We start from the raw sequence: 25,650 nt of genomic DNA on the forward strand, positions 1-25,650 counted from the left end.
TTTAGTATCCAATACTTCTACTAGAACTTTGGAATCAATGTGGGCTTTTAATTATTTTAAATATTTTTTTATTTTAACAATTAATGGAGAAAATACTTTATATTATATCAACTGGCAATGTTGGATATGATAAATATTGAATTAAAATAGACAGCAAAAAAATTTGTTTTCATCTCACACGTTTGATCAATGCACTAAGAAAATTTAGAAAAGAAAACGTAAAAAGCAAAAACACAATTTAAGGACAGGTAAATCCAGAGTGGGAATAGGCCCGTACAAGTTTACAAACAAGCCTTGGGATAGGGTTTAGAAAACCCTAGAGGGTCGAATGGGTGTTTTGCATCCTCAGTATCGTCTGATATAAATACGCTTCGTTCGGCCATTTGCCTTCGCACGCACGCTCTCCACCTCCGAAAACCTTTTGAAGCAGAGGCAACAAGCGAGGAATTGAGAAGAGCAAGAAGCTGCAAAAATGTCGGAAGGACTTGTTCTCCGTGGTACCATGAGGGCCCATACCGACATGGTGACGGCCATCGCTACACCGATTGACAATTCTGATATGATTGTCACTTCATCCCGTGACAAGTCAATCATCGTCTGGCACCTCACCAAGGATGAGAAGACCTACGGTGTGCCCCGCCGCAGGCTTACGGGCCACTCCCACTTCGTCCAGGATGTCGTGCTCTCCTCCGACGGCCAGTTCGCTCTATCCGGTTCATGGGACGGCGAGCTCCGGCTTTGGGACCTTCAGGCCGGCGTCTCCGCACGTCGCTTTGTGGGCCACACCAAGGATGTACTCTCCGTCGCCTTCTCGATCGACAACCGTCAGATCGTATCCGCCTCCCGCGACCGCACGATCAAGCTCTGGAACACATTGGGTGAGTGCAAGTACACCATTCAGGATCAGGATGCCCACACCGATTGGGTCTCCTGCGTCCGGTTCAGTCCCAACACGCTTCAGCCCACCATTGTCTCGGCTTCGTGGGATCGGACCGTGAAGGTCTGGAACTTGAGCAACTGTAAGCTCAGGAACACGCTGGCGGGTCACGGCGGGTATGTCAACACGGTGGCCGTCTCGCCGGACGGGTCTCTGTGCGCGAGCGGAGGCAAAGACGGGGTGATCCTGCTTTGGGACCTGGCCGAGGGGAAGAGGCTCTACTCGCTTGACGCTGGGTCTATCATCCATGCGCTGTGCTTCAGCCCCAATAGGTACTGGCTGTGCGCGGCGACCGAACAGAGCATCAAGATCTGGGACTTGGAGAGCAAGAGCATTGTTGAGGATCTCAAGGTGGACCTCAAGACTGAGGCAGAGAAGGCGGATGACAACACTTCTAATAGCAATAAGAAGAAGGTAAATTTCCTTCTCCAGAAAGAGAAAAACTTGCCTTTGTTTGGCTTGTTGGGTTTGGTTCTTTTTTATTGGAATTGGTTGCTGATTAAGTGCGTTATGTTGATTTGGGTGTGTGTACTGCATTGTATTTGTATCTTTTATTCATAGCTATGTGTTTGTCATCGGATATAGGCCATTGTTTAAGTTATAAAATGGTTTTTAAAATATATATCCTGGGGATTGAGATTTGCCATTAACTTTGTGGTTTTGCTTACAATTTTTATTTTTTTTTATAATATTCTTCGCATTTTTTTCCATCTATTGAGTTCTATGCAGTTTCATTTCTGATGAATTTTTTCTAAAAAATTTTGAGATTTAGCCATTTGCGTGGCATGATGGACTAATTTATCATGTTAACATTAACTAGGAAAATGGTTGTGTCATTGACCATCCTGCTAGTGGTTTAATTTAACGTGGTTTTTGTTCGTTTAAAGTTGTTATCCCCTAATATAGTTTAGTGTAATTGGTTGAACTTGTATAGCAATCACTTCTCTTCCCTGTCTAGATCCTCTTGAAGCGTCTAGATTAAGTTTTGTTTCCACATCGGTTCTTGATAAGCCTTTTTCCCTTCTAGTACTAGTAACCATTACAAGTATCTTTTAGCTCTGTTGTGCTCGGTGAGTGATTCATATTCTTCTAACTGGTTAATAATAAGTTTATAAGAAACTGGTTGATTAAGTTGTATTATTATTTTTCCTTGTTATGCCCATTTCAAATTTATGCTAGAGCTGGAAAAATCAATTTGAAAAGGAGCCCGTCCATATTTTTGCAGATTGTGTTGTAGTTGCCATGTTTTGTTGAATACTGTATATATGGTTTTTGAATGTGTTTAAGACCAGACCTTTTTTCCTTTTTCATAATATTCTGCTTTAATGCTACAATAGAGTTGGTTTTCGTATGTCATGTCATCAAGGTTGTATGATTGTGTGTAGAGTTTGGAAGGATATTCTGGATATCTGATATTATTTGAGAACTGAGAACTGGCACGTTAATGGTCTGTATGACTGAATAACTTGATTTACTGAAAGAGGTTAACCCATCTTATGAATGCGAAAAAGTAAGTTGTGCTGAAACAATTCTATAGCAATGACTGTAAATTAGGCTGCAAGGGCGTATCTATCCTGTAGGTCAATTGACTAATAATACAATGCTGGTTTGTCTTTCTTGAGGATGTTTTAGTTTCCTATGAAGGATATAAATTATGTTTCTGCTTGTTAGATCTAATTTCAGAGAGTTAGAGTTAATGTTCCTATTTTTATAACAGACTTTGAAATTTACTTTTTATTTTTGCATTGAATTGGTAGGTTATCTACTGCACAAGCTTGAACTGGAGTGTTGATGGCAGCACACTATTCAGTGGATATACAGATGGTATTGTGAGAGTGTGGGGAATTGGTCGTTACTAGTAAAGCTCAAGAAATTATTCAACTTCGGCTTCAAGAACAAACCAGTTACTCTTTTTAATGTTAGAAGCTTTAATATCTTTTATGATTTTGTTGGCAATGGTGAAGATTTGGTCATGTTTGACATGGGGTTGAGGCTAATGATGTTTTTGTTTTGGTTTTTATGTTAGATGTTGTATTCGTATTTAAAATTGTGGAAATGAAGTTTGCCTTAAGCTGCATGGTTTGATAGCACATTCATACTTTCTTCTGCATATGTGCCCTTGGCGATGTCTTCTACTGTGGTGGTTAGGGTGTTTTGGATATCGACCTGAGTGGTAGATGCCCGAAGGTCAAGGCCGTTGACACGACTAGTGGAGATGTGAATGCACACTTTATAAGAGAATGATTCAGGCTTCATTTGGTTACACAACAAGATTACAAATGGATTACATGCAGAGCCTTGTTAGGTACAAGCAGTTTGGCATATCAAACGCATATTGATGCTGACATGGTTTTTTTTATTGAAAAGAAAAACAAAAAAAGAAAAATTTTGAGAAAAGAAAATGTCTTCTGTCTTATAAAAATCATTTCTGTCTTTAATTTGTATTGTTTCGTTAAATAAATGTCTCACATGTTAGTATCGGGGCACAATTTGGTATACGAACTTGTTTGTAAGAAAACTTTTCCTTATAGAAAAGCAATCCTACCACAAATTGACGTAGTTTTATCTGATTTGTTAAATTTATTTTACAATAAAAGTAACTTTACAATTAGATGAATCACATAAAGTTACGTCTGTCTGTGAGATTGTTTTTGTATAATTTATTTGTGACTAAAGCATTTCTCTATCTGTAAATAAGTGAAATAGTTTGTGAATATTAGGGAAACAATTTAAGTTAAGATATTTGATAAGATCTTGAAAAATGAGAAAGAAAAATTGAATAAAAATAATATAAAATTAAAATATTGTTAGAATATAATTTTTTTATATAATTTTATGTTAAAATTCGAAAAAGTTGAATTGAATTTTGTATTTTGTTTGGAAGTTTGAAAAAATTATAATGATTATATAAGAGTAATGCTACATACAATCCTCATTTGAAGACTGCATTGCAAGTGTAGTCAATTTTATCTTTAAATTTTTTTAAAATTACAATAATAATCTTGTCAAAATGATATTTTTTTTTTCATTTAATGAAATGTTTGCACATGCAGTCCTCAAATAAGGACTGTAAATAGAATTTCTCGTTATGTAATAATTAAATGAAAAAATTGAAAAATTGAAAATAAAAAGTGTTGTGTTTGAATAATGTTTAGATGAGATAGATAAATTGAAACCAACTATAAAACCAGACGGGAACTCAGTGTCTACTGCAACGATCCAACACACTGGCATACGTGGCAAAGAGTCCATCGATCAAAACTTCTACTCAACTGTATTTAACTCCATAGCACCTAGCAACGATCAACTTTCCAGTGCAGGAATTAAATTGTATGCCTTAGCTCCCCTAGCATCAGTAGCTGCCCAATCCTTTCATCCTTAGAACCTCACGGATGCCCAGCCTACAGAGGAAACCATACTGGCAGCAATGCTCCTTGAAATACAATCAGTTTCTTGGGCAAAGCTACAAAACCTGAGTGCAACACCGTTCAGTTCCTTACCATAAAACATCTTCATCCACTGTATCTGAAAAATCCAACAAAATTGATGAGGTGATCTCTACTCCATCTCCATCTACCGCATGAAAAAATTAGTGTGGAATTGTCGGGGCCTTACCCGACCCAAGGCAATCAAAAGTATAACGGCCAGTATTACGAAATATAATTAGATCTAATGTTTTTTGTCGAAAAACATGGTGCCTAACTCCCGCACCTTATCTATTGTAAATAGTCTTGATTTGCACCACTATGTACATTTTTCTACCTCTGGAAAAGGGAAGTCTTTAGCTTGTATTACCTTCGGGTGTTGATGTTGAATATGTTCGTATTAATATCGATTCTATGTCTCTTATGGTTTATTCTAATCCTCCCCATCACTCTTGGTTAATCACCTTTCTTTATGCTCTTGCTCCATGGTATCTCAAAGAAAAATTTTGGCAACATCTGTAATCAATTTATCAAAAAGCTTTCCCAAGTCCTTGGCTCTGTTGGTGGCTTAAGATCTCTTATGGATAATCATGGCCTAATTGATATAGGTTTCACATGTCCTTTCACATGGACTACTAAAAGGCAAGGTTGTGCTCTTATTACAAAAAGATTAGATTGAGGAATTGTAAATCAGCAATGGAGTCTTTTATTCCCATAGCTTTTGTCCTTGGTCACACCGTTCAAGAAAATACAGTGATGATAGCTCATGAAATTTCCCACCATCTCAAGAAAAGATCTAGAAAGAAAGGATTTATAGTAATCAAACTTGACATAGAAAAAGCTTTTGATTATATTGAGTGGGACTTTCTATTCTTAGTAATTAAAGCTTTGGGTGAGTAACAATGATTTGATCAAATTGATTAAGGAATGTGTCTGTACTGCTTTTTTCTCTATTTTTTTTATTAATGGGGCTCCTCGAGGTTTCATTTATGCTCAAAATGGCCTTAGACAAGGTGATCACATTTCACCATTGCTCTTTATATTGTGTACTGAAGTGTTATCTAGATTGATTGCTTGAGCAAAAGCTCAAGACATATTTGGACTTCCAACTACATTTAGCAAAGTCAAAAAAAGAGATTTACTAGAAATTGCAGGAAAAAATCTTCAGCAAGTTAGAGGGCTGGAAGTCCAAATTGCTATCACAAGTTAGAAGAACCATGTTAATCAGAACAGTAGCAAGCACCGTTCCTTCATATCAAATGATTTCCTTCATGCTACCAAAATCAGCCTGCAAATCATTAAATAATCGATTTAAAAATTCTTGGGAGGGTTTCTCTCTAAAGTTTGAAAACATAACCTAATCCTGAAATCATGGAAGTCAATTCTCCAACCCAAATGTTCAAGTTGACTTGGTTTAAGGACAATGGACCAACTTAGCATAACTTTGCTAGCAAAAACAAGTAGGAAAATGAGTCAAGTACACATTAAAATCTGGCACTCATTCCTCTCATCGAAATATCTCAATTCCTCATGTTTTTCGATTGTTCAATCTAAACCATTACATTCTTGGTTCGGGAAAGGTATTCTAATCAAAACTTTAATGGTCAATCTATTAATACTTAGTCAAAACCTTGGATCCCTCACTTTGGGAAACTTTTAGTTAGTCTCGTTTGTTTTCGTAGATGAGATGAAATGAATTAAGATTAAAGTTAGAAGTTGAATAAAATATTGTTAAAATATATTTTTTAATAATATTTTTGTTTTGTAATTTGGAAAAGTTGAATTGTTTATTTTATTTGTAGAGAAATTTGATAAAATTGTAATAATTAGATGAGATGTGAAAACAAACGAGGTAAGACCTTTCCAACAAATGGATGAGATCTTCCCTCATCTCAAGGTATTGGATCTAATCACATAAACTCCCCGGGTATGGAATATTCCAAAATCCCCTCCTCCCATCAAGAAAGTATAGTAGAAATCCAAAAAAAATCCCCCTTTCCAGCAACAAAACCATCATAGGCAAGACTCAATGATATGGTATCTATGTGAAAACAACATAAAACCTTGAAGCAAAAGTATCCAACATCCTCTTACAAAATTTCCCAAGTCCTGTTTGAAAGTTGAGAATCCATGATAGAGATGAATTGCTTCTTGGAAAATCATTTGGAATATTCTCCCCACTCGAGTGAGACAGCAACTTTCTCCCTCCTATGCATATATACTGTCCTTTGTTAATGGTGAAGAATAATTTTTACTCCATCTTTTTATTAAAATATTATTTATGTTTTGAGATTTAAAAAATTTGAATTATTTTTATACTTTGTTTGGAAGTTTGAGAAAATTATAATGATTAGGTAATTATTTGATAAAAAAGTAAAAAATTTGAAATTGAAAAATATTTATGTTTAACTGATGTTTGAAGGTTAAGATAAGATGAGATGAGATGAGATTTGTCGCAACACTTTTCCAACTCTAAAAGGCTTTCTTCCACTTAATTGGTCACTGCCTCCACCGAACTACTGGAGCATTTCTTTTGAATTTGATGCAGCATTTAGAGACTCATTCTCTAGTTCCTCGATAGTTACTCGCAATTCGGAAGGTTTGATCCCAACTACATGGACCTCAAAATTCCTCTCCTTAGTTCCTGTCATTGCTGATGCTTCCACAACTCTTCTAGCAACACAACTAGCAACCTCCCTGCAACTAAAATCTTTTATTTTGGAGGGCGATGCGCATTAAGGCCTCGTTTGAAATTCAAAAATCACCTCAATTTATTTCAACTCATCTCATCTTATCATTATAACTTTCTCAAATTCTCACACAAAATATAATAAACAATTCAATTTTTTCAAATCTCAAAACAACATTCCCAAATTCTCACACAAAATATAATAGACAATTCAACTTTTATTCTACTATTCACACCATTTTAACTCATCTCAACTCATCTCTGAATCCAAACCATTCCTTGATCATTGCAATAAAAAATGCTGATATCTCATCAGTATGTTAAATCACTTCAATTGTAGATGACATCTGTCAAAATCTACACTCATACAGTGATTGTAGTGTTTGAAAAATTCTCATCTCAAAATTGCACTTAGTGACATAATGGGCTGCGACTAATCTCTTAGGTTGCATACCATTAAATACTATACCAAGATGTATTATGCATATTGACGGTGGAAAGGATCCACTTTTAAATATTGTATTCATTTATTTTCTATTCATCATCCCACAACACACACTTTACATATTTTAAAATTATTTTTTATTTTATTTTATTCTTGTTAAACTAATTTAATTGTTCTACTTATCATCCATATACCACATACTTGTTTAGGAAAAATGAAAAAAAATATTAAAATAGGTGTGATGTGTGAGAATGATAAGTAAAATTATTCATGGCTAAATTGCCTGGGCAAGTTTTCGGGTTAAACGAACAGAAAATGGTTCACAATTTAGCCCCTTTAATAAAGAAAATATAAGAACACTTTCACTTCTAACAACCTAACAAATTGACTTTATCTCAGGAATAATGACTATATACTATAAGCTGCAAACGCATGACCAAAAATTACAAACAATTCCCATCTCTTTGAAAAATTTCAATATCTCAAGCAGCCATTAGTAGCAGATACGAAAATGCACTTTATGGTTTCTCATTTGGGAAAAGAATGTCAAAAGAATATAAAACCTCAGCTGTACAGATGTAACTCCGGCAAAATTGCATAATTCCCATTGCGAAATATGCACCTCTTACTGTGATAACTCGACAAGAAATTAAGGCTCAATTGTAAGCTGCTTTTATTCAACCACCACCTGAATCACAAATAAGTCGATTGTCGAAAAAATATTTTCCACTATATATGACATATTACTAACCTTATGATGACCTTCCAGATTGATGCTCCGCCAAGTCCGCATATCCTCGCCCTTATGAAACCCCAGGTAGCAAGGTGAGATTTTCAGGATCTGAGATCCCTATTTTTGCTTGATGAATGGATTCCCATCACGATGTTTAGCAGTTTTTGCAGATTGGAATCGCCTCCTTTTCCATTTATTTTTCATAAAGCAAGCCAGAGTTATATTGCTATCATCTTCATCATCTTCTAGACCGATGCTCATTGGTTCATGGAGACACGCCTTCTGCTGTTGAACAAGATCTTGCCTCCCAGGTCCACTGTCACCATCTGCAACAGTAGGCATATCCTCCGCACTAACCGACTGCAACGTGCAAGTCAACAAATTATCAGGATTTCCAGCATGAAAACATGCCTGAGATTCCAGATCTTGTACAGCAGATAGTATTTGGTTTCCATCATGAAGTTTATCAACTTCATTGGGATGTGAGTCGGCAACCTTTATTAAACTACCTGGAGAGCAAGCCTCATGAACATTTTTGGCAACTTTGAGCCTTCTCTTCGTTGGTTTATAGGAAAGAAAGGAAGCAAGTGTCATGCCGTCACTATCTCCTGTCCCTAAATTCTGCTTAGAAATGTTTCTACAAGTTGAGACTTTGGGCCCATCTTGTCGGCAAGGCAGAGATACATTGTGGCATTCCCCTGATGGTTCGTTACTTCTTTTCCTTCTCTTTAGCAGGTTTAGAACCCTGTTTCCCTTATCCAGAAAGCTGCTTCCAACACCTTCACCATCATTCTTCCTGAAATCCAGACTTACCGGATGAAAACAGGAAATGTGGCTATCCTCTGTCAAATCCATGCATTGTTTCCTATCTGGTTGTAATTTAAAAGTCCCCTCCTGCCCTGCACAAACATTCCCATCCAGTGAATCAACCACTTGACCATTAGATATAGTTAACAGTGTCAAATCCACACAAGACGTATGATCAAGAGGACGTTCAGTATTGTTAGTAATTTCAGAAAACATAGACTTTCCCGAAGACCATGTTGAATTCCGGTTTTCCCCCAAATCTGTAGTGCATATGTTCCTCCCAGACTCATTCGCTGCAGAACTCTTGCCAATAGCAGCCTCTATACAAACATCATTAATAGTCCCTGATTCCAAACTTCCAGGGGGTAGGGGTAACGGCAGACTCAAGTTGTCCGCAACTGGTTCAATATATTTCTTTCTCACAAACATTGACTTTCCAGAAGACCATGTTGAATTCCAGCTTTTCCCCAAATCTGTCGAGCATATGTTCCTCCCAGACTCATTTGCTCCATAACTCTTGTCAATAGCAGCCTCTATACAACCATCATTAATTGTGCCTGATTCCAAACTTCCAGTGGGTAGGGGTAACGGCAGACCATTGTCTGCGATGGGTTCGGTACATTTCTTTCTCCTTGAACGTGATTTAGGATTCTTTTCTTTCTGTGTGGTACCAGAACAAGCATGAGGTTCACCCTTCTTGGATCTAATCCTCCTTGGAGCATTGCTGTGCATCCACATGTACAAAAAATCTCATGCATGAGTAAAGCAAAGTCAAAGTCATACAGATAGGAAAGTAAAACAACACTCAAATTTAAAAAGGTTTATGTGATCCACCAACAAAACAAAGAAAAATACTAAAAAGGTTCAATTATTGCAAACAGAGCAAGGAACGGGACAAAATAAACTTACGATGAAGCTACAATCTTATCCTTTGATCTTGGAGTTCCCCCATGCATAGAGGAAGTATACACCCCTCTTTGATCTATACAATCATCATTAATTGTCCCTGATTCCGAAATCCCAGGGGGGACGGGTAGCGGTGGACTCAAGTTGTCTGCAACTGGTTTGGTACATTTCTTGCTCCTTGAATGTGATTTAGGATACGTTTTCTTCCGAGTAGTAGCAGAACAAGCTTGAGATTGTTGTTCACTCTTCTTGGATCTAATCCTCCTCGGAGCATTGCTGCATCCAAATGAAAAAAAAAAAAAAAAACTCAAGCATGAGTAAAGCAAAGTCAAAGTCATCGATAGCAAAAAGAAAAAAAAAAAACACAAACTTAAAATGGTTTAGATGATCCTGCAACAAAACAAATAAAAATCCTAAAAAGCTCAAAGGTTGCAAGCAAGGAACTGGACAAAACAAAAAAAAAAACAAAAAAACTTATGATGAAGCTACATTCTTGTCCTTCCTTGGAGTTTCCCTATGCATGTAGGCATATCAAATCAAAATCAGCAGACTGCATGCAGTAAAAGAAAATTAGAAAAGAACTAGAAGTGCTTGAATAATCTACCCTAATCTTCCCTTCGGCATGCTGCAAGGATTTAGATATTCTGGTTCTGATATCGAAGTAATTGGCAATGGAAGAAAGTCACTTGGATAAAGGGCAGGACGTTCTGACTCCCGATCTACAAAGTTGGATATAAGAGCAGCTTTCTGTATTCTTCTGGCTTCTTGAAGCATAGGCACTTCATCGGGAAGCAACACCTTCCATCTCCTGGTTATATAGAGATATCGTGCAATTGAAGGAGACTCAATTTATATACAGAATAAAAATAGATTCATAACATCAGACATAATGAGAGCGATTTGTCCATCAATTAATATCCAAAAACTTCCTACCTCCGGCACTGATTATCTGTACGTGGAGGCACACATGCAGCAACTTTAGACCAGCAATATCCATGTTCCATAATTGCTGCTTTCAATCTGGAATCCTCCTCTTTAGTCCATTCACCCCAGTTCAATGAAGGATCTAAACTATTGACCCATCTGTCATCAGAATCAAAAGAATTAATGATGTCATCACAGCAATAGCTTCTAGGTTGAATTATAATGATTCCACAGTACCTCTCTCTACATTGCACTTGAGTTCGACCAGGCACAAATTGAGCTATCTTATTCCAATTTTTTGGCCCAAAAAGCATCACAGCTACTTTCAGGCGTTTGTCTTCATCTGCAATCCACCTCCCCACTCTTTCCCTAGTTGGGTGAAGAGATTTTTTCCACCTGCATGTCATCAAAAGTCTTAATGGAATCAATTGATTTACAGTAAACATCCATAACAAGAACAAAAAACTTCATTTCTGTTCTCAAATATAACCAAAAGCGCATATATATATATATCTGTGTGTGTTTGCATATTTATGTATATCATCTTGTGTACTTGGGCGATGCCTATTCATATCAATATAATCATTTACTTATATTCATATCAATATAATCATTTACTTATAAAAAAAATGCATGCATGTCTGTATGTATCTATCTTTGATAAGTATACCCAAAAACGTTTATAATCATAGGTTAGTAGGAAACCAGATAAATGAGTTGAAGGGAAAATTTGATAATAAAAGATTGATTGATTCAATTCAAGGCAGACCATTTTTAGGAAGAGGCTTGAGAGACCATGAAAGGAAATATCATTAAGGTCACCAAGGACGCACATTATATGGAACTTAAGGCGAGTATATATGAATCAACATATATATATATACACATGTATATAAGAAGGACAATATGAAACAGTAACTAGTAGTTCCCCTAGCAAGAATTTCACTGCTCTTTCTTCAGTAGGGAAGCTATATCAGAAAAATAAGCTTTTACTACAGAAAAAGTAAGGCTTCATGAAAATAAAAATAAAGAAAAAACATTTAAGATAGAAAACAACCTGTTAGAGCATTGGTTACCGGTCCGTCCTTCCAAAGTAGAAGCTACAGACTGCCAATCCCTCTCACCAAAAATGTCTACAGCTGAGCGTAGTTGAGCATCCTCATCCTTAGTCCACTCCCTTTTTAGTATGGAAGCATTCAAACTCCTTTGATAACGTGCCAAACAGTGAAAAGGGGTCCTGTTTGTTCCCAAAGATACTGCAATATCAAACCAGTTATTGATCCCTTTCTCTTGGACAAGTAACAAAAGATTCTTATCCTCCTTAGCCGTCCATGGATTGTTGTTGATTAAGGGATCTTCATAATTTAACCATCTGCATAGATTTTCCATATATATATTTAGCTAAAAGAAGGAAGCAAAGCAATCTATTCCTAAATGTGTGGTTCATAATGAGAGCGTCACAGACGTCTGTGATGACAATCATCACAGATGCATTTAGCACCACTGTTTTGGAGTAAAGCAAACATATGAGTGGATCCCACCTATATGACCTATGATGATCTCGGAGTTTTATTCAAACCCAACAATGCTATATGTGTCTGTAATGGTGATTGTCATAGAAGTCTGCAAAGCTCGCTTCATTGGATACATATTCTTCACAGAAAATCAATAAACACGAAAAACAATAGTCAAAAACTGCCAAAATTGTAACCAGATGATCTGACTGTTGAGAACACAACAATAAAGCTTTAGATATAATTGATTTGACTCTTAAGAGAGTACACACCTTGCTTTACATTCAGCACCAGAGCGACCCACAACATACATGGAAGCTAATTGCTCCCAATTAACCTTGGGCAGAAACTCCCTAATCTTCTCTGGTGTAACTTCGAGATTTTTAATTGACATGAGAATCTTATCAAAATCATTAGTATCCCCAGAAGATGCGTCTGAGCCACTGCAAATAGACACTTTTCAGGTAAAGTATTACTAAGAAACAGGATTAAATGGTAAAGAGAAAAATGTTCAGGTTTACAGAATATTTACAGAATCATCAGCTCTTCTAATTTTTAGGTGCATCTGTCGTATACTCGTGTAACTCCAATTTGTATATTCTTTTTACCTATCGTATACTTGAATATAATAACATGATAACATCTACTTAAAAGTTGTTTACAAAATCATTGGTGATGTAACTCCAATTCTTCATTGCCTCAACCAACGAGATACAGGTACTAATTTAAAAAGTACGAGGCCAGACAAACACAGGTTTACTTTGTTCCAAAGCCGTAATGATAGGTTGTATTATGTAAAAAAATGGAAGTTGGACATAATCTGCTTGTCAAATATTCCAAGTATCCAGTGCTTCATCTCCTGGAGAGGCTGAAACTTGAGAAACCAAAAGGTTCTCAAGGATCTCTTTTCAGTCATAAACTAACAACAGTTGCAAGTTCATGTAAAGATACTACTTCCTACCATGAAAAGTCAAAAAGAGAAAGGAAAAATTAGAACAAGAGGCAACATATATGAAGCTTCTCAGTAAAAGTGAGTAAAAGGATTATAAGCACTGTAATGATATACCCTATGACAAACCGATGTCGAAGATGAACATATCACAAGATGAATGTATCAACGTGAGAATGAGGCCCAAGGCCTGACGAGTAATTCTAACTGCCATATGTTTTGAGGCATGATTAAAAAAAAAAAAAAAAAAAGAACACTAAAAACAGAATCCAATATATAATACCTGAACCGATCCACTGAAATTTGCACCATCAGTTGGTGGAATTGTTGCCTTATCCCCTTTCCAAGATTTTCCCTTTCTGCCTTTGACCATTTTTTCTGTTCTAAGGTGAGCGGAAAGTTGGTAAGCACCATTCTATAGTTAGAAACATGAGAATTTTCTTCTGGACCATGATACATGGCAGAAAGCCGTTTATCATCAATCTGCAGAAAAAAAAGGAAGAGACATCAACATATGAATAATGAAGTGTCTTCATAGGTAAAAAGGACAAGTGGTTTTAAACACAGCTAAAATCCTCTGCATTGCTCTGAGCAACCTCATAAATAATTGATCATAGACCAACATACTCTTTTCTTTTTTGGCCAATCAAGTAGTATGGTCAAGTAATAATGTAGACCCCATGACTCTTCCTTCTCTCTCTCTCTCTCTCTCTCTCCCTCTCTCTCTCTCTCTCTCCTGCTTCCTAACTGATAAAATTATCCCAGTTGTACCCGGATGGTAAATTTATGTTGCTTTCCTTGAATTTGTTCTTATTTTCCTAATGGCTTTCATACTTCTTTTCAATTTTTCCTCAATCGACATCAGATGATAATACGGACCCCTTGACTCCAGAAAGTTGCAAATTATTGGGGGAAGACTGACAAGTTTCAACTATATCTATTTTAGTGTTCAGAACTGGAAGCAAATACGCATTAGAGGGGGAATAAGAAGCATTGACCTGCCTGAAGGAAGAATAAAGAGAAACTCTTATCTTTGAACCGTCAGGATCTTCCAAAACACAATGGAGAAGTAGAAGATGGCAGCAGCTGGGTCGGTTTAGTTGTTGTATTTGCTGCTTTGTTTTTAGATTTTAGTTTAAGTAATTTAGTTTCACGTCCCCAGTCCTCATGTAATTATCCAAGGAAAGACCAAGTCGTACTTGCTTATAGTACTTCAAAAAGACTAGTTAAGATTGCAATTGTAGCTCCTTGGGACCATTTTAAACCATAAGAACATCTACCTCACAGGTAATGTGGGACCCCATTTACAATTCTTCCTATGCCTAACTTGGGGTGTTGAGATCTTCTCCATTCAAATCTTTGACATCCAGGTCAGTCTATTCATAAGGTGGTACAGCTTGGCTCAACTGGACACTTCTGACTATGAAGTGGCTCTAATATCAATTGAAACGTCTAAGGAGAGTACAAACGACATCTAGACTTAGGCCTCGTTTGGATAGTTAGATGAGATGAGACGATAAATTTGTGAATAACAGTGAGATGGTTTGAGTTAAAATGAGATCAGTTGATTTGTAAAAGTGTGTTTGTTTGGATGTAGAGGTGAGATGAGATGGTTTTAACTTTTTATCAGGATTTGATAAAGTGGTGGGTCCCAGCAATTTTTAGAAAGTGTTTGTAATGATTGAGTATTATTTATGAATATATTTTCCATTAACAATTATTAATTGGAAATTTCCCAAACATATTAAAATGGAAAACTCCCAAGTTTATTTTTTCCTAAATTTATTTCATTCAGAAATTCCAAAAATGATCAATTATCAATATAAAATACACTATTCTAATTATTGATTATAGCTTGGAAAATTCCCAAGTTTATTTTTTCCCAAATTTATTTAATTCTAAAATTCCATAAATATCAATTATCAATATAAAATACACCATTATAATTATTGCTTATAGCTTGGAAAACTCCCAAATATTTTTTCCTAAATTGATTTAATTCTAAAATTCCAAAAATTTTCAATTAACAATAAAAAATACAACATTCCAATTATCATTTATATCTTAGAAAATTTCCAAGTTTATTTTTTCTCAAACTTTTTTATTAAAAATAATTCTCAAAATTATCCATTATCAATAAAAATAAATGAATTGCTCAAAACTCAAGGCTTTTACTGGAAACAAATCAGAGTTTTTCAAAAAAAAAAAAAAAAAAAGCATGAAGAGAAAAGCCAAATTCAAGCCCAGAGAATTAAAACCCAGGAACCCAGAAACAGAAGCCTCAATTGAAGCCAGTGGAACTGCAATCAGTTCTGAGGAAATGTAAGGAAAGAAGGTAGAGAAAGGAAGTAGAAAGAGAGAGAAAAAAAAAGAAATCGGTTCTGTGTGTATGTTCCTACAGATGGGTGTGTCGCTCAGATGGATCTTGGCCAGCGTTTTCCAAAGTTGGAAAATGGCAGACGGCAGATCGGAATAAGGGAGGAAATTTCGTTGGAAGGGTACGGGCATGGCGCTGGTGTGCATGAAGTGGAGGCAGGGAAGAGAAGGGTTTCTCGGCGTTATGGAATGGAGGAGGAAGGGCAATGCGGGATGAATCCATGAATAGCTCAGCCTTGGGGCAGTTTCTGGATTGTCAGTGATAGGTCTTCTCAATGAATAGTATTGAGAAAAGTGAGAACGCATGGGATGGGGTGAGATACCACAACAACACACGTTTGGATACATCATACCACAACATGTTTGACCGTACGAAACCATCTCACATATTTGTGTTTCATCTGTGTAACCAAACTGGGCCTTATACTCCTAAAAGACTAGTTAAAGTTGAAATTGGAGGAATCATTGTAAGCAGTAAGAATTTCTCCCTCTTAGGCAATATGGGAACTCATTCACCACTCTCATATACTCAACCTAGGGCATGACACCTAAGTCTTAACTTTACAAATAGTCACCAAGTAGAAAAAATTACAAGCCAGTAAAGACAGTTAAACAGTATATAACAGAATATATGGAATTTATCTCAGTAAATGGAACTGAATAAACATTCCATAAAGCTAAATGGAAAGGTGCTTATTGGCTAACAAACCTTTGGATCCTTAGAAGCCCACGATTTTTTCACTGAAATTAACTGGACACGTGGATCCTTTTTCTGGGATAATGCCCGCCCTGTTCTTTTTTTGCAAGAAGCCTGGAAGTCTTTAAGGATTTTAACACGCTCCTTCAGTCTTTTGTTTTCCTCAATTCTTGCTTCTAACTGAATTAACTTACTTCGAAGAAACCTCTGACTTGATCTATTCTTCTTAATGGCATCGAGAAGCGAGAGTGCAGACTTTGGGAAGCATGACTTTTTAAGTGGCAACATAGGTGAATTACATGCACGTGATTGATGGCTCTCAATGAGACCAGAAGGCTGCACCCCCTCATTGTCATCCAATGAACGGGAGTTGCAAAAATCATCAGCATCTGTAAATCCTTCACAGGCATTAGTTCTATTAACAAACAAATTATCTGTTGTTTCCTTCTCCAAGGATAGGCTAGAGGCATGAACCTGCTCAGGTTTCTTTAACAAACTCCCAATCCCGTGTTTAAAAGTATCTGGAAAAGGAACAACACGTGAGTTCTTTAAGGGTGTTAAAAAAGAGACATATGAGATCAAACTTACAGAAAAAGAATACGGGAATGAATCTCAATCAGTGCAAGACATGCCACGCAAAAATATTGCAAAATAGGCATTCACAAATCAAGCGCAAGAACATGTCATACGCGCATGTACATGAATCAGGAGAAGATAATGCTGCATTCTTACACATAAACAAGAAAACAAAACTTATTTTGAGCTAACGCTCAGAAAAAGATTGCTTATGACTTCACTAACACGAGTACATATGTTCAAAACTACTAAATAAGGAATTCTCGTGTGCGCAACGTAAATCCACACTTAATTTTTTTTTATTGGCACCGGATGTTCAGGAACAGCATCCCAACTAATCCACACTTAATTCAAAGCACTAATGCTTCCAACAAAGCGTTTTGTATACATCACCATTGTAATCAGTACGCGACTCCAAGTTAGAGTAACTGTGACGTCCATTCAAAAGGCAGAATGTAAATCATCTATAGATAACACAAAAAGTGATAATTTGAAATTCAAAAGCTGCAACAAGAAATGGGATCGAATTTGATGCACACCAGCGAACTAAACCACAACCGTACATCATCTACGATATGCGCTACTCAGTTTATTCAGCATTATCAGGAATTATCAGCTCGAAGTCCACCACAAAATGTATCCATGATACAAACACAGATACGTGCGTGTACACTGACATATACATATATATTGCACTTACCACAACCGTGGCCCGAAAACCGGCGCTGAATTGCGAGGAGCGTCGCGAAATCGTCCTCCTCGTCCGACGCGTCCTGCGGGACAGAAGCCAGAGGCTCTAATGACAGGGGCTCGCATAGATCGGACGAGACAGAGAACCGATTCTGAATGCTTCTGACCAATTCTAGGTCGTCATCGGACTCGGAATCGGCAGATTTAGCGGAGTAGTCTCGGTTTACGGCGGCGGCAGAGGGGGAGAAGGGGGAGGGTATGTTATCATGGAGGTCTCTAGGGTTCATGCCTGTGATCATACAAGCTCGCCTTAGGGCTTGTAAGTCCTCGTCCAAAACGTCGTCTTCGTCGTCGCGGTCATCTTCGCTGCCGGAGATCCCCGGATTTTCTTGTTCTGATTCATGTAAGGTGCGAGGAGACATTGAGTGATTGTTTGGAAGGAAAGTTCCGCAGGGATTCCGGGGGAAACTTTCCGAGAGAGGAAGCGGCGTGTTTAGAAAAGCGAGCAGCCAGCTTCGATTACTTCCGAAGAAGGGGGAGGCGGTGCAAGTGCTTTTGAAAAGGATGAGTCAGGTCAGGATCGGGTCGAGTCAGTTTGCAGGGCGGATTCTGGGCCAGATTGGATTCGTTTTCGTATCAACCACTTAAGGCTTCCATTGTTTTCATCAAATTTTTTAATTCATTTCGTCTAATTATTATAATTTTTTAAATTTTGATACAAAATAAAATAAACAATTTAACTTTTTTAAATTTAAAAAAAATATTAAAAAAAATATTTTAATAATATTTTATTTAATTTTCAATTTTTATTTCAACTCATCTCATCTCGTTTGCGAAAACAAACGAAACCTTAATGTGTAGAACTCTAATCACAAGAGGTAACCTCTTAGGGCCTGTTTGGATATAAAGGTCATCTCATCTAATTTCAACTAATAATCTTATTACTATTCATAAACCATCTCAATTCATCTTATCTCATCTCACTATCCAAATGGACTCTTAAGGCCGTAATCATTTCAAACGAGTTGAGTTTTTGAGTTATTGAGTCAAAAGTTGATTCAAATTACGAACATGATGTTACAAGCCAGATCGTAGAGGGGCATCACTTGTGCCGTTTTGCTGGTAGACGTACGAAGAAGAGAAAGTTAAGGATTAATGAAGACCATCGATCAAAGGAACGGTTGGGATTAAAGCTAGGGTTATGTGGAGGGAAGAATAGTCTGGAAGACCATGTGGAGACTAAAGACGCAACCTTTCTTTTACTCTTTCAATTATGTAGTAAAAGTACTATTAGTTACGTTTGTTAATTCCTTTATTTGAAATTACTCTTATGTCCAAGTTTGTTAGAATCTCCTGCATATGGAGATGAAATCCGATGTAGAACGCATGCAAAAAATCATCTATCAAATTCAGTCTTCTTCTTCGCTATCTCCTGGAGGTTTTCGCACCCTCGAAGTGAGAAGTTTATCATTTCTTTCTACTAGACTGTTACAAAGTGGTATCTAGAGCCATCCTTCCTGCCTTCTCACCATGACTGAGAACACTAAGCTCACTCAGTTACAAGAGGGATTGAATACACTCAAAAAAACTTCCGAAACTCAATTTAAATCCATCGAAGCAGAGATGCAGGGTCTCAGGCAACAAATGACAGCAATGCTTCTGGAACTGCAAAAGAACAACAATAGTCAGGACAAGGGAGACTCATCAGCGGGCAATCAGTTTAACCATGAACAACCATTAATTGGAGGTGAGGTCCAGACAAGGTCCATCAGGTTAGCCTTTCCAGCCTTTGATGGTACCGATCCCAATGGGTGGATCTATAGGGTAAATCAATTTTTTCTATTCCATAATACTTTACCCCAACATCGACTACGCCTAGTCTCCTTCCATATGGAAGGAAAAGCACTCACCTGGTTCCAAGATCTTGATGAATCTGGAATGTTGGCTGATTGGGAGACCTTTATTAAAGCACTACTTATTCGATTTGGTCCTAATTGCTATGATGACCCTATGCAGGCTTTTACCAGGCTTAAACAAACTGGGTCTGTAAAAGAGTATAAAACACAGTTTGAAACTCTCTCTAATCGATTTAGGGGTCTTTCGGATCATTATAAGTTAAGTTGTTTTTTAAGTGGCCTTAAAGATGAATTCTGGCTCACTGTCCGAATGTTTCACCCTCACAACTTGATCACAGCCTATAGCCTAGCAAAAATCCAAGAAGAAAACATAGCCTTGAACAAAAAAACCAACTGCTGGAACCCTCCCAACCCTCCCTATTCTACTGAACCCGGGTTGTTAAAACTGTCCAAAAACACTCTACCAGTCCAACGCATTAACCAACTCCAAATGAAAGATCGTCGGGAAAAGGGTTTGTGTTATTATTGTGGGGCTAAATGGCAACCGGACCATCGTTGTCAAAAACCCAAACTCTATTTGATTGAGGAGATTTGTGACAATCCAGAAGAGGTTAAGGGGCAAAAAGGGGAGGACAAACTTAAGGAAGTTGTGGATTACATAGTCACCTTAGAACCTTCTAATTACAACCCTGAGATTTCATTACATGCTATAATGGGGGCTGCCAACTCGAGAACCATGAGGGTCATGGCCACTATCGGTGCTTGTGTTTTGGTTGTTTTGATTGATACATGTAGCACACATAATTTCCTAGATCCGGGAGCCTTATGCAAGACTAAATTGCATTGTGACAGTAAAGCCAAAGTAGTAGTGAAAGTGGCAAATGGGGCTGTGGTGGAGAGTGAGGGCATGATTTCTAACATGTCTCTATCTATACAAGGTAGTCTATTTGATACGGGGGCTTACATTCTTAGCCTTGCTGGCTGTGACATGGTTTTGGGAGTCTCTTGGCTCCAGACATTGGGTACGGTTCATTGGAATTTTCAACACTTACACATGCAATTTACACATGCAGGGAAGGAAGTCTTACTTAAGGGTCTTGACAACCCAAAAGTCATGCAGGAGGGTACATTACCTGGCAGTTCCAGCAAGGAAAATAGAGGGGTTTTGTTGCAGTTTATGGAAGAAACCATACCCAAGCCGACCCAGCCCATTTGCCCAGAAATTCAGAACCTTCTCCAGCACTTCCAAGATATCTTCTCCAAGCCAAAAACACTTCCTCCACGTAGATCCCACGACCATTCCATCATCCTACAACCAGACACTAAACCAATTTCAGTAAGACCATACAGATATCTATTTTTTCAGAAAGATGAAATAGAGAAAATTATAAAAGAACTTCTCTCATCTGGAGTGATACAACCCAGCTAAAGCCCCTATTTTTCACCTGTTTTACTTGTTCGGAAGGCGGATGGGTCCTGGAGGCTATGTGTGGATTACCGGGCCCTAAATAGTGTCACGGTTAAGGATAAATATCCTATACCGGTTGTGGACGAGCTGTTGGATGAGCTGAATGGCTCGACAGTGTTTTCCAGACTCGATCTCAGATTTGGATACCACCAGATCAGGGTCAATCCTGCAGATATTCCTAAGACGGCCTTTCGTACTCACGAAGGCCACTTTGAGTTTTTGGTGATGCCGTTTGGCTTGACCAATGCCCCCAGCACCTTCCAAAGTTTGATGAACACCATTTTCAGGCCTTACTTATGAAAGTTTATTTTGGTGTTTTTTGATGACATTTTAGTTTATAGCAGGGATATGGAGCAATACCTACAACATCTCAGGATTACTCTTGAGACATTAAGGCAGCACGAGTTATTTGCCAAGTTGTCTAAATGCAGTTTTGGTAGCCCTGAGGTCTCATACTTGGGGCATTTCATTTCAGCCCAAGGAGTTAAGGTTGACCCGGAAAAGCTTAAAGCCATGGAAGATTGGCCAAGGCCTACCTCTCTTAAAGCTCTTCGAGGCTTTCTTGGACTGATTGGCTATTACAGACATTTTATACGGGGGTATGGCGGAGTGGTGGCTGCCTTGACTTGTTTACTGAAGAAAGATGGCTTCAAATGGAACCCAGAGGCTGAGGAAGCATTTCTTAAGCTCAAACAAGCTATTATGAACCCACCGGTATTGGCCCTCCCAGATTTTTCCCAGCCATTTACCATAGAGTGTGACGCCTCGGGGAAGGCTGTGGGGGTTGTTCTTTTACAAAAAGGGCATCCTATTGCTTTTTACAGTCAAGCTCTAAAGGCGAGGGCCTTGAATATGTCTACGTATGAGAAGGAGCTACTGGCTTTGGTTTCAGCTATGCAAAAATGGCGACATTACCTACTGGGGTCTCGGTTCACAGTTAAAACAGACCATCAAAGTCTGAAATTCTTACTAGATTAGAAGGTGGGTACTCCAATGCAACAAAGATGGGTGTCCAAGTTTCTAGGCTACGATTTCATCGTAGAATACAAGCAAGGCAAAGACAACAAAGTTGTAGATGCGCTTTCTCAAATGCATGAGGATGAAGGTCCTGTCACTCTAATGCTTACTATGATTTCAGTACCAAAATTGGAGTTATTGGATGAATTGAGGAAGTTGTATGTTGAGGACACAACAGTACAAGCATTGGTACAGAAGTGTCAAAATCAGGAGTTAGGGCCTAAATACACCTGCCGGGATGGGTTACTTTACTATAAACAAAGGCTCTATATCACTAATCATAAATCTTTCAAGTTGCAGCTGTTGGAATTACTACACAGCAGCCCCACTGGGGGTCACTTGGGGTTTGATAAAACTCTCCATTGTGTGCGAAGGGAGTTCTTTTGACCGGGGTTAAAAGCTGAGGTGAAGGAGTACATTAGGGGCTGCAATGTGTGCCAATGTGTCAAGAATGAGAATACATTGCCAGGGGGTCTTTTACAGCCACTACCAATACCTTCCAGACCATGGGTTAGCATTATTATGGATTTTATTGAAGGTCTTCCACCTTCTAAGGGGTTCGATTGTCTGTGGGTGATTGTAGACAGATTGACAAAGTTCAGCCATTTTATTCCCCTCAACCATCCTTATACAGCCCTAACCTTAGCCCAACTTTTCATGAAGCATGTCTTTAAGCTTCATAGTATGCCCAATACCATCATCTCGGATCGAGACAGATCTTTCACTAGTAAATTTTGGGGGGAGTTATTTCGGCAACAAGGGGTCCAACTGGCTTTTTCCACGGCTTACCACCCCCAAAGTGATGGTCAATCCGAAGCCGTAAATAAGACCCTAGAGAACTACCTACGTTGCTTTACAGGCGACAGACCTAAGGATTGGGTTGTATGGTTACCCCTAGTCGAGTGGTGGTACAACACTTCCACCCATGCATCAACACACTTAACCCCCTTCGAAGCCCTCTACGGCTACCCCCACCCCAAGTTGATTAGTTACCTGCCTGGTGGGTCTGATGTGGAAGCAGTCGACTCGAGCCTTGGTTCCCGGGAGCAAATTTCTCAGTTATTGCGCCAAAACCTACAAAAGGCACAAGCAAGGATGAAGCATTACGCAGATCTAAGGCGAAAGGAGCGATCTTTCGAGGTCGGGGAATGGGTTTATGTTCGGCTACAACCTTACCGACAGCAAACGTTGGCCTAACAGAAGAACATGAAGTTGTCTCCTCGCTTTTATGGGCCATTCTCGATCCTCAGCCGTGTCGGTACTGTCGCATACCGCTTGGAGTTACCCATAAATTCCCAAATACACCCGGTGTTTCATGTCTCTTTGTTAAAAAAAATAGGCAGCAACTTGACCTCGATCCCCACCCTTCCACCAATCGATGCTCAAGGGGTGATGAAACCAGAGCCTGAAATCGTGTTGGATCGGCGCATTCGAAGGAAGGGAGCCTTGCCGTTGATTGAGGTGTTGGTCCGTTGGCACGGACTGAGTGATGCGGATGCTACTTGGGAGAGTTTCCACCAGTTGAAACACATCTACCCACACCTTGTGGGCAAGGTGTTTTGAAACAGGGGAGTTTTGTTACAAGCCAGATGGTAGAGGGGCATCACTTGTGCCGTTTTGCTGGTAGACGTACGAAGAAGAGAAAGTTAAGGATTAATGAAGACCATCGATCAAAGGAACGGTTGGGATTAAAGCTAGGGTTATGTGGAGGGAAGAATAGTCTGGAAGACCACGTGGAGACTAAAGACGCAGCCTTTCTTTTACTCTTTCAATTATGTAGTAAAAGTACTATTAGTTACGTTTGTTAATTCCTTTATTTGAAATTACTCTTATGTCCAAGTTTGTTAGAATCTCCTGCATATGGAGATGAAATCCGATGTAGAACGCATGCAAAAAATCATCTATCAAATTCAGTCTTCTTCTTCTCTATCTCCTGGAGGTTTTCTCACCCTCGAAGTGAGAAGTTTATTATTTCTTTCTACTAGACTGTTACACATGAGTTAACGGGAGTTAGTTCTTGGCCGGCCCAATGGTAAAGTCATTTAGGCCATTGTATAAGACCTTCATTTAAAAATGAAAGTGAGGTATTTTTTAAAAAAATAGAAACAATTTATTAAATAAAGTTTTAAATAATTTTTTTAAGATCTTGCTAAATTGATGTACAAAATTTGCATTGAGATCTCATTTTAAGTTGTTGTATTAAATATAGATTCGATAAAAATTTATTTAAAAATTTTATATAAAATCTCATTTTATTGAAAATTTTGAAAATATTTCATATAATAATTTATATTTTATTGTATTATAATTATGAATGACTCACTTAAATTTTACCTTAGGCCTCAATTTGTATTGAGCCACCCAGTTATTTTCAATCTTTGCTTGTATTTTTTTAAAATATTTTGTATTTATATTTGAATGAATTTGAATAATTAAAAATACAAAATTACAAAAAGCTCTAAATTTAGTGAAATTTATACCACTTATATATAGACCCTATATTAAATTATAAGATTACAATATGTATTGGTCGATATTTATTCTTAATAACCACATGTTATGTCTACTTAAGTTACTATTAGTTATATATGCATTGTAAATATATATATATATAAATATATATGTATATATATATATATATATATAAATATATATGTATATATATATATATATATATATATATATATATTAGTATTGTAATATTGACAGGATATGTGTAGGGTATTATACACATTATAGAACAGCAGATATCAGCATCTTTTTCTATAGTTCCTATATAGTAGTTTCATAATGAAACTACCAAGTCAAAATAACTAACTAATATACATATTATGAAATAGTCACTATAATGTAATCACTTAATAATAAGTACTTAACTAACTGACGTATAACTATGGATTATATTCAATAAATAGACAAAAATGATTAGACATAAGTAATTAGGTTGCAGATTATATATTTAATTATAAAGGTCATTATACTTATATTATTAAATTTAATAGGCATACATACATATTGGATATATATAAATATAAGAATATTAATCTGTAAAAATAAATTATGTATATTTAACAATGTATAATAGATGTTTAATCGAGCCGAGCAGGCGAATTGAGTTGGATATAAACGAGCGAGTTTTAACGAGATTTAATCGAGTTAAGTTGAGTTTAATTGAGTATGCATTATTCACTAATCAAACGTGTTTCTGCTTTCACTATCGAGGTTGGTTCGAGTTTAATTGAACGAGTTTCAGACAAGCAATCCATTTACAACCCTACTCTTGAATTTCATCTCTCTATAAATACTACGATATATATTTTTTTTTATAAGTATAAATACTACGATATATATGCCCAGGTAAAAGGATGATTCTTCTTTCTGGAAGCAACAAAAGCTCAAATTGAGATAGCCTGTCAACTAACTTAACCATTGAAGTTTCTCCCTACTGAAACAAGAGCTAAAAATGAGAGTATTTTTGCATGATGCAGCAGAGTCGAGTATCACCTTTTTATATATAATAGATTCTATACAAGGCAAATATGAAAAAGTAAACTACAAATCAATAGCCTAATATTATGGACAAGATACAGGGATAACCATTGCACTGATTGCTCCTGAATATAATGGTCCAAGTTTCCAAA

At 37.4% G+C, this 25,650-nt stretch overlaps 3 protein-coding genes across 5 annotated transcripts; 2 read left to right on the forward strand and 1 right to left on the reverse strand.

The window, feature by feature from the left end:
• Positions 1–214: 214 nt before the first annotated feature.
• Positions 215–3,014, forward strand: LOC121242675 (guanine nucleotide-binding protein subunit beta-like protein). The gene is made up of 2 exons (XM_041140597.1): positions 215–1,351; positions 2,695–3,014. Exons 1-2 carry the CDS (start codon positions 473–475, stop codon positions 2,794–2,796), a joined length of 981 nt encoding a protein of 326 aa, XP_040996531.1. The 5' UTR covers positions 215–472; the 3' UTR covers positions 2,797–3,014.
• A 3,829-nt stretch (positions 3,015–6,843) lies between these two features.
• Positions 6,844–18,221, reverse strand: LOC121242789. Of its 3 annotated transcripts, XR_005935976.1 has the most exons (11): positions 17,679–18,221; positions 16,415–16,923; positions 13,613–13,812; positions 12,653–12,823; positions 11,924–12,238; positions 11,104–11,262; positions 10,876–11,025; positions 10,547–10,750; positions 9,946–10,218; positions 8,248–9,760; positions 6,844–7,059 (listed from the first exon to the last, which is right to left on the reverse strand). XR_005935976.1 is itself a non-coding variant. In XM_041140732.1 (10 exons), the coding sequence occupies exons 1-10, from the start codon at positions 18,088–18,090 to the stop codon at positions 8,347–8,349; spliced, it is 3,807 nt and encodes a 1,268-aa protein (XP_040996666.1). In that variant the 5' UTR covers positions 18,091–18,221; the 3' UTR covers positions 7,958–8,346. The 3 variants fall into 3 exon arrangements, 2 of the variants coding, with proteins under 2 accessions (XP_040996666.1, XP_040996667.1); XM_041140732.1 differs by lacking the exon at positions 6,844–7,059 and having other exon boundaries at positions 7,958–9,760; XM_041140733.1 differs by lacking the exons at positions 6,844–7,059; positions 17,679–18,221 and having other exon boundaries at positions 7,958–9,760; positions 16,415–16,791; positions 16,877–16,922.
• Positions 18,222–19,198: 977 nt separating this feature from the next.
• On the forward strand, positions 19,199–21,970 carry LOC121242393. The gene is made up of 3 exons (XM_041140262.1): positions 19,199–20,860; positions 20,990–21,185; positions 21,327–21,970. The coding sequence occupies exons 1-3, from the start codon at positions 19,199–19,201 to the stop codon at positions 21,968–21,970; spliced, it is 2,502 nt and encodes an 833-aa protein (XP_040996196.1).
• Positions 21,971–25,650: the final 3,680 nt, after the last annotated feature.

Source organism: Juglans microcarpa x Juglans regia, chromosome 8D, assembly GCF_004785595.1.
Source record: "Juglans microcarpa x Juglans regia isolate MS1-56 chromosome 8D, Jm3101_v1.0, whole genome shotgun sequence".
Taxonomy (NCBI): Eukaryota; Viridiplantae; Streptophyta; class Magnoliopsida; order Fagales; family Juglandaceae; genus Juglans; species Juglans microcarpa x Juglans regia.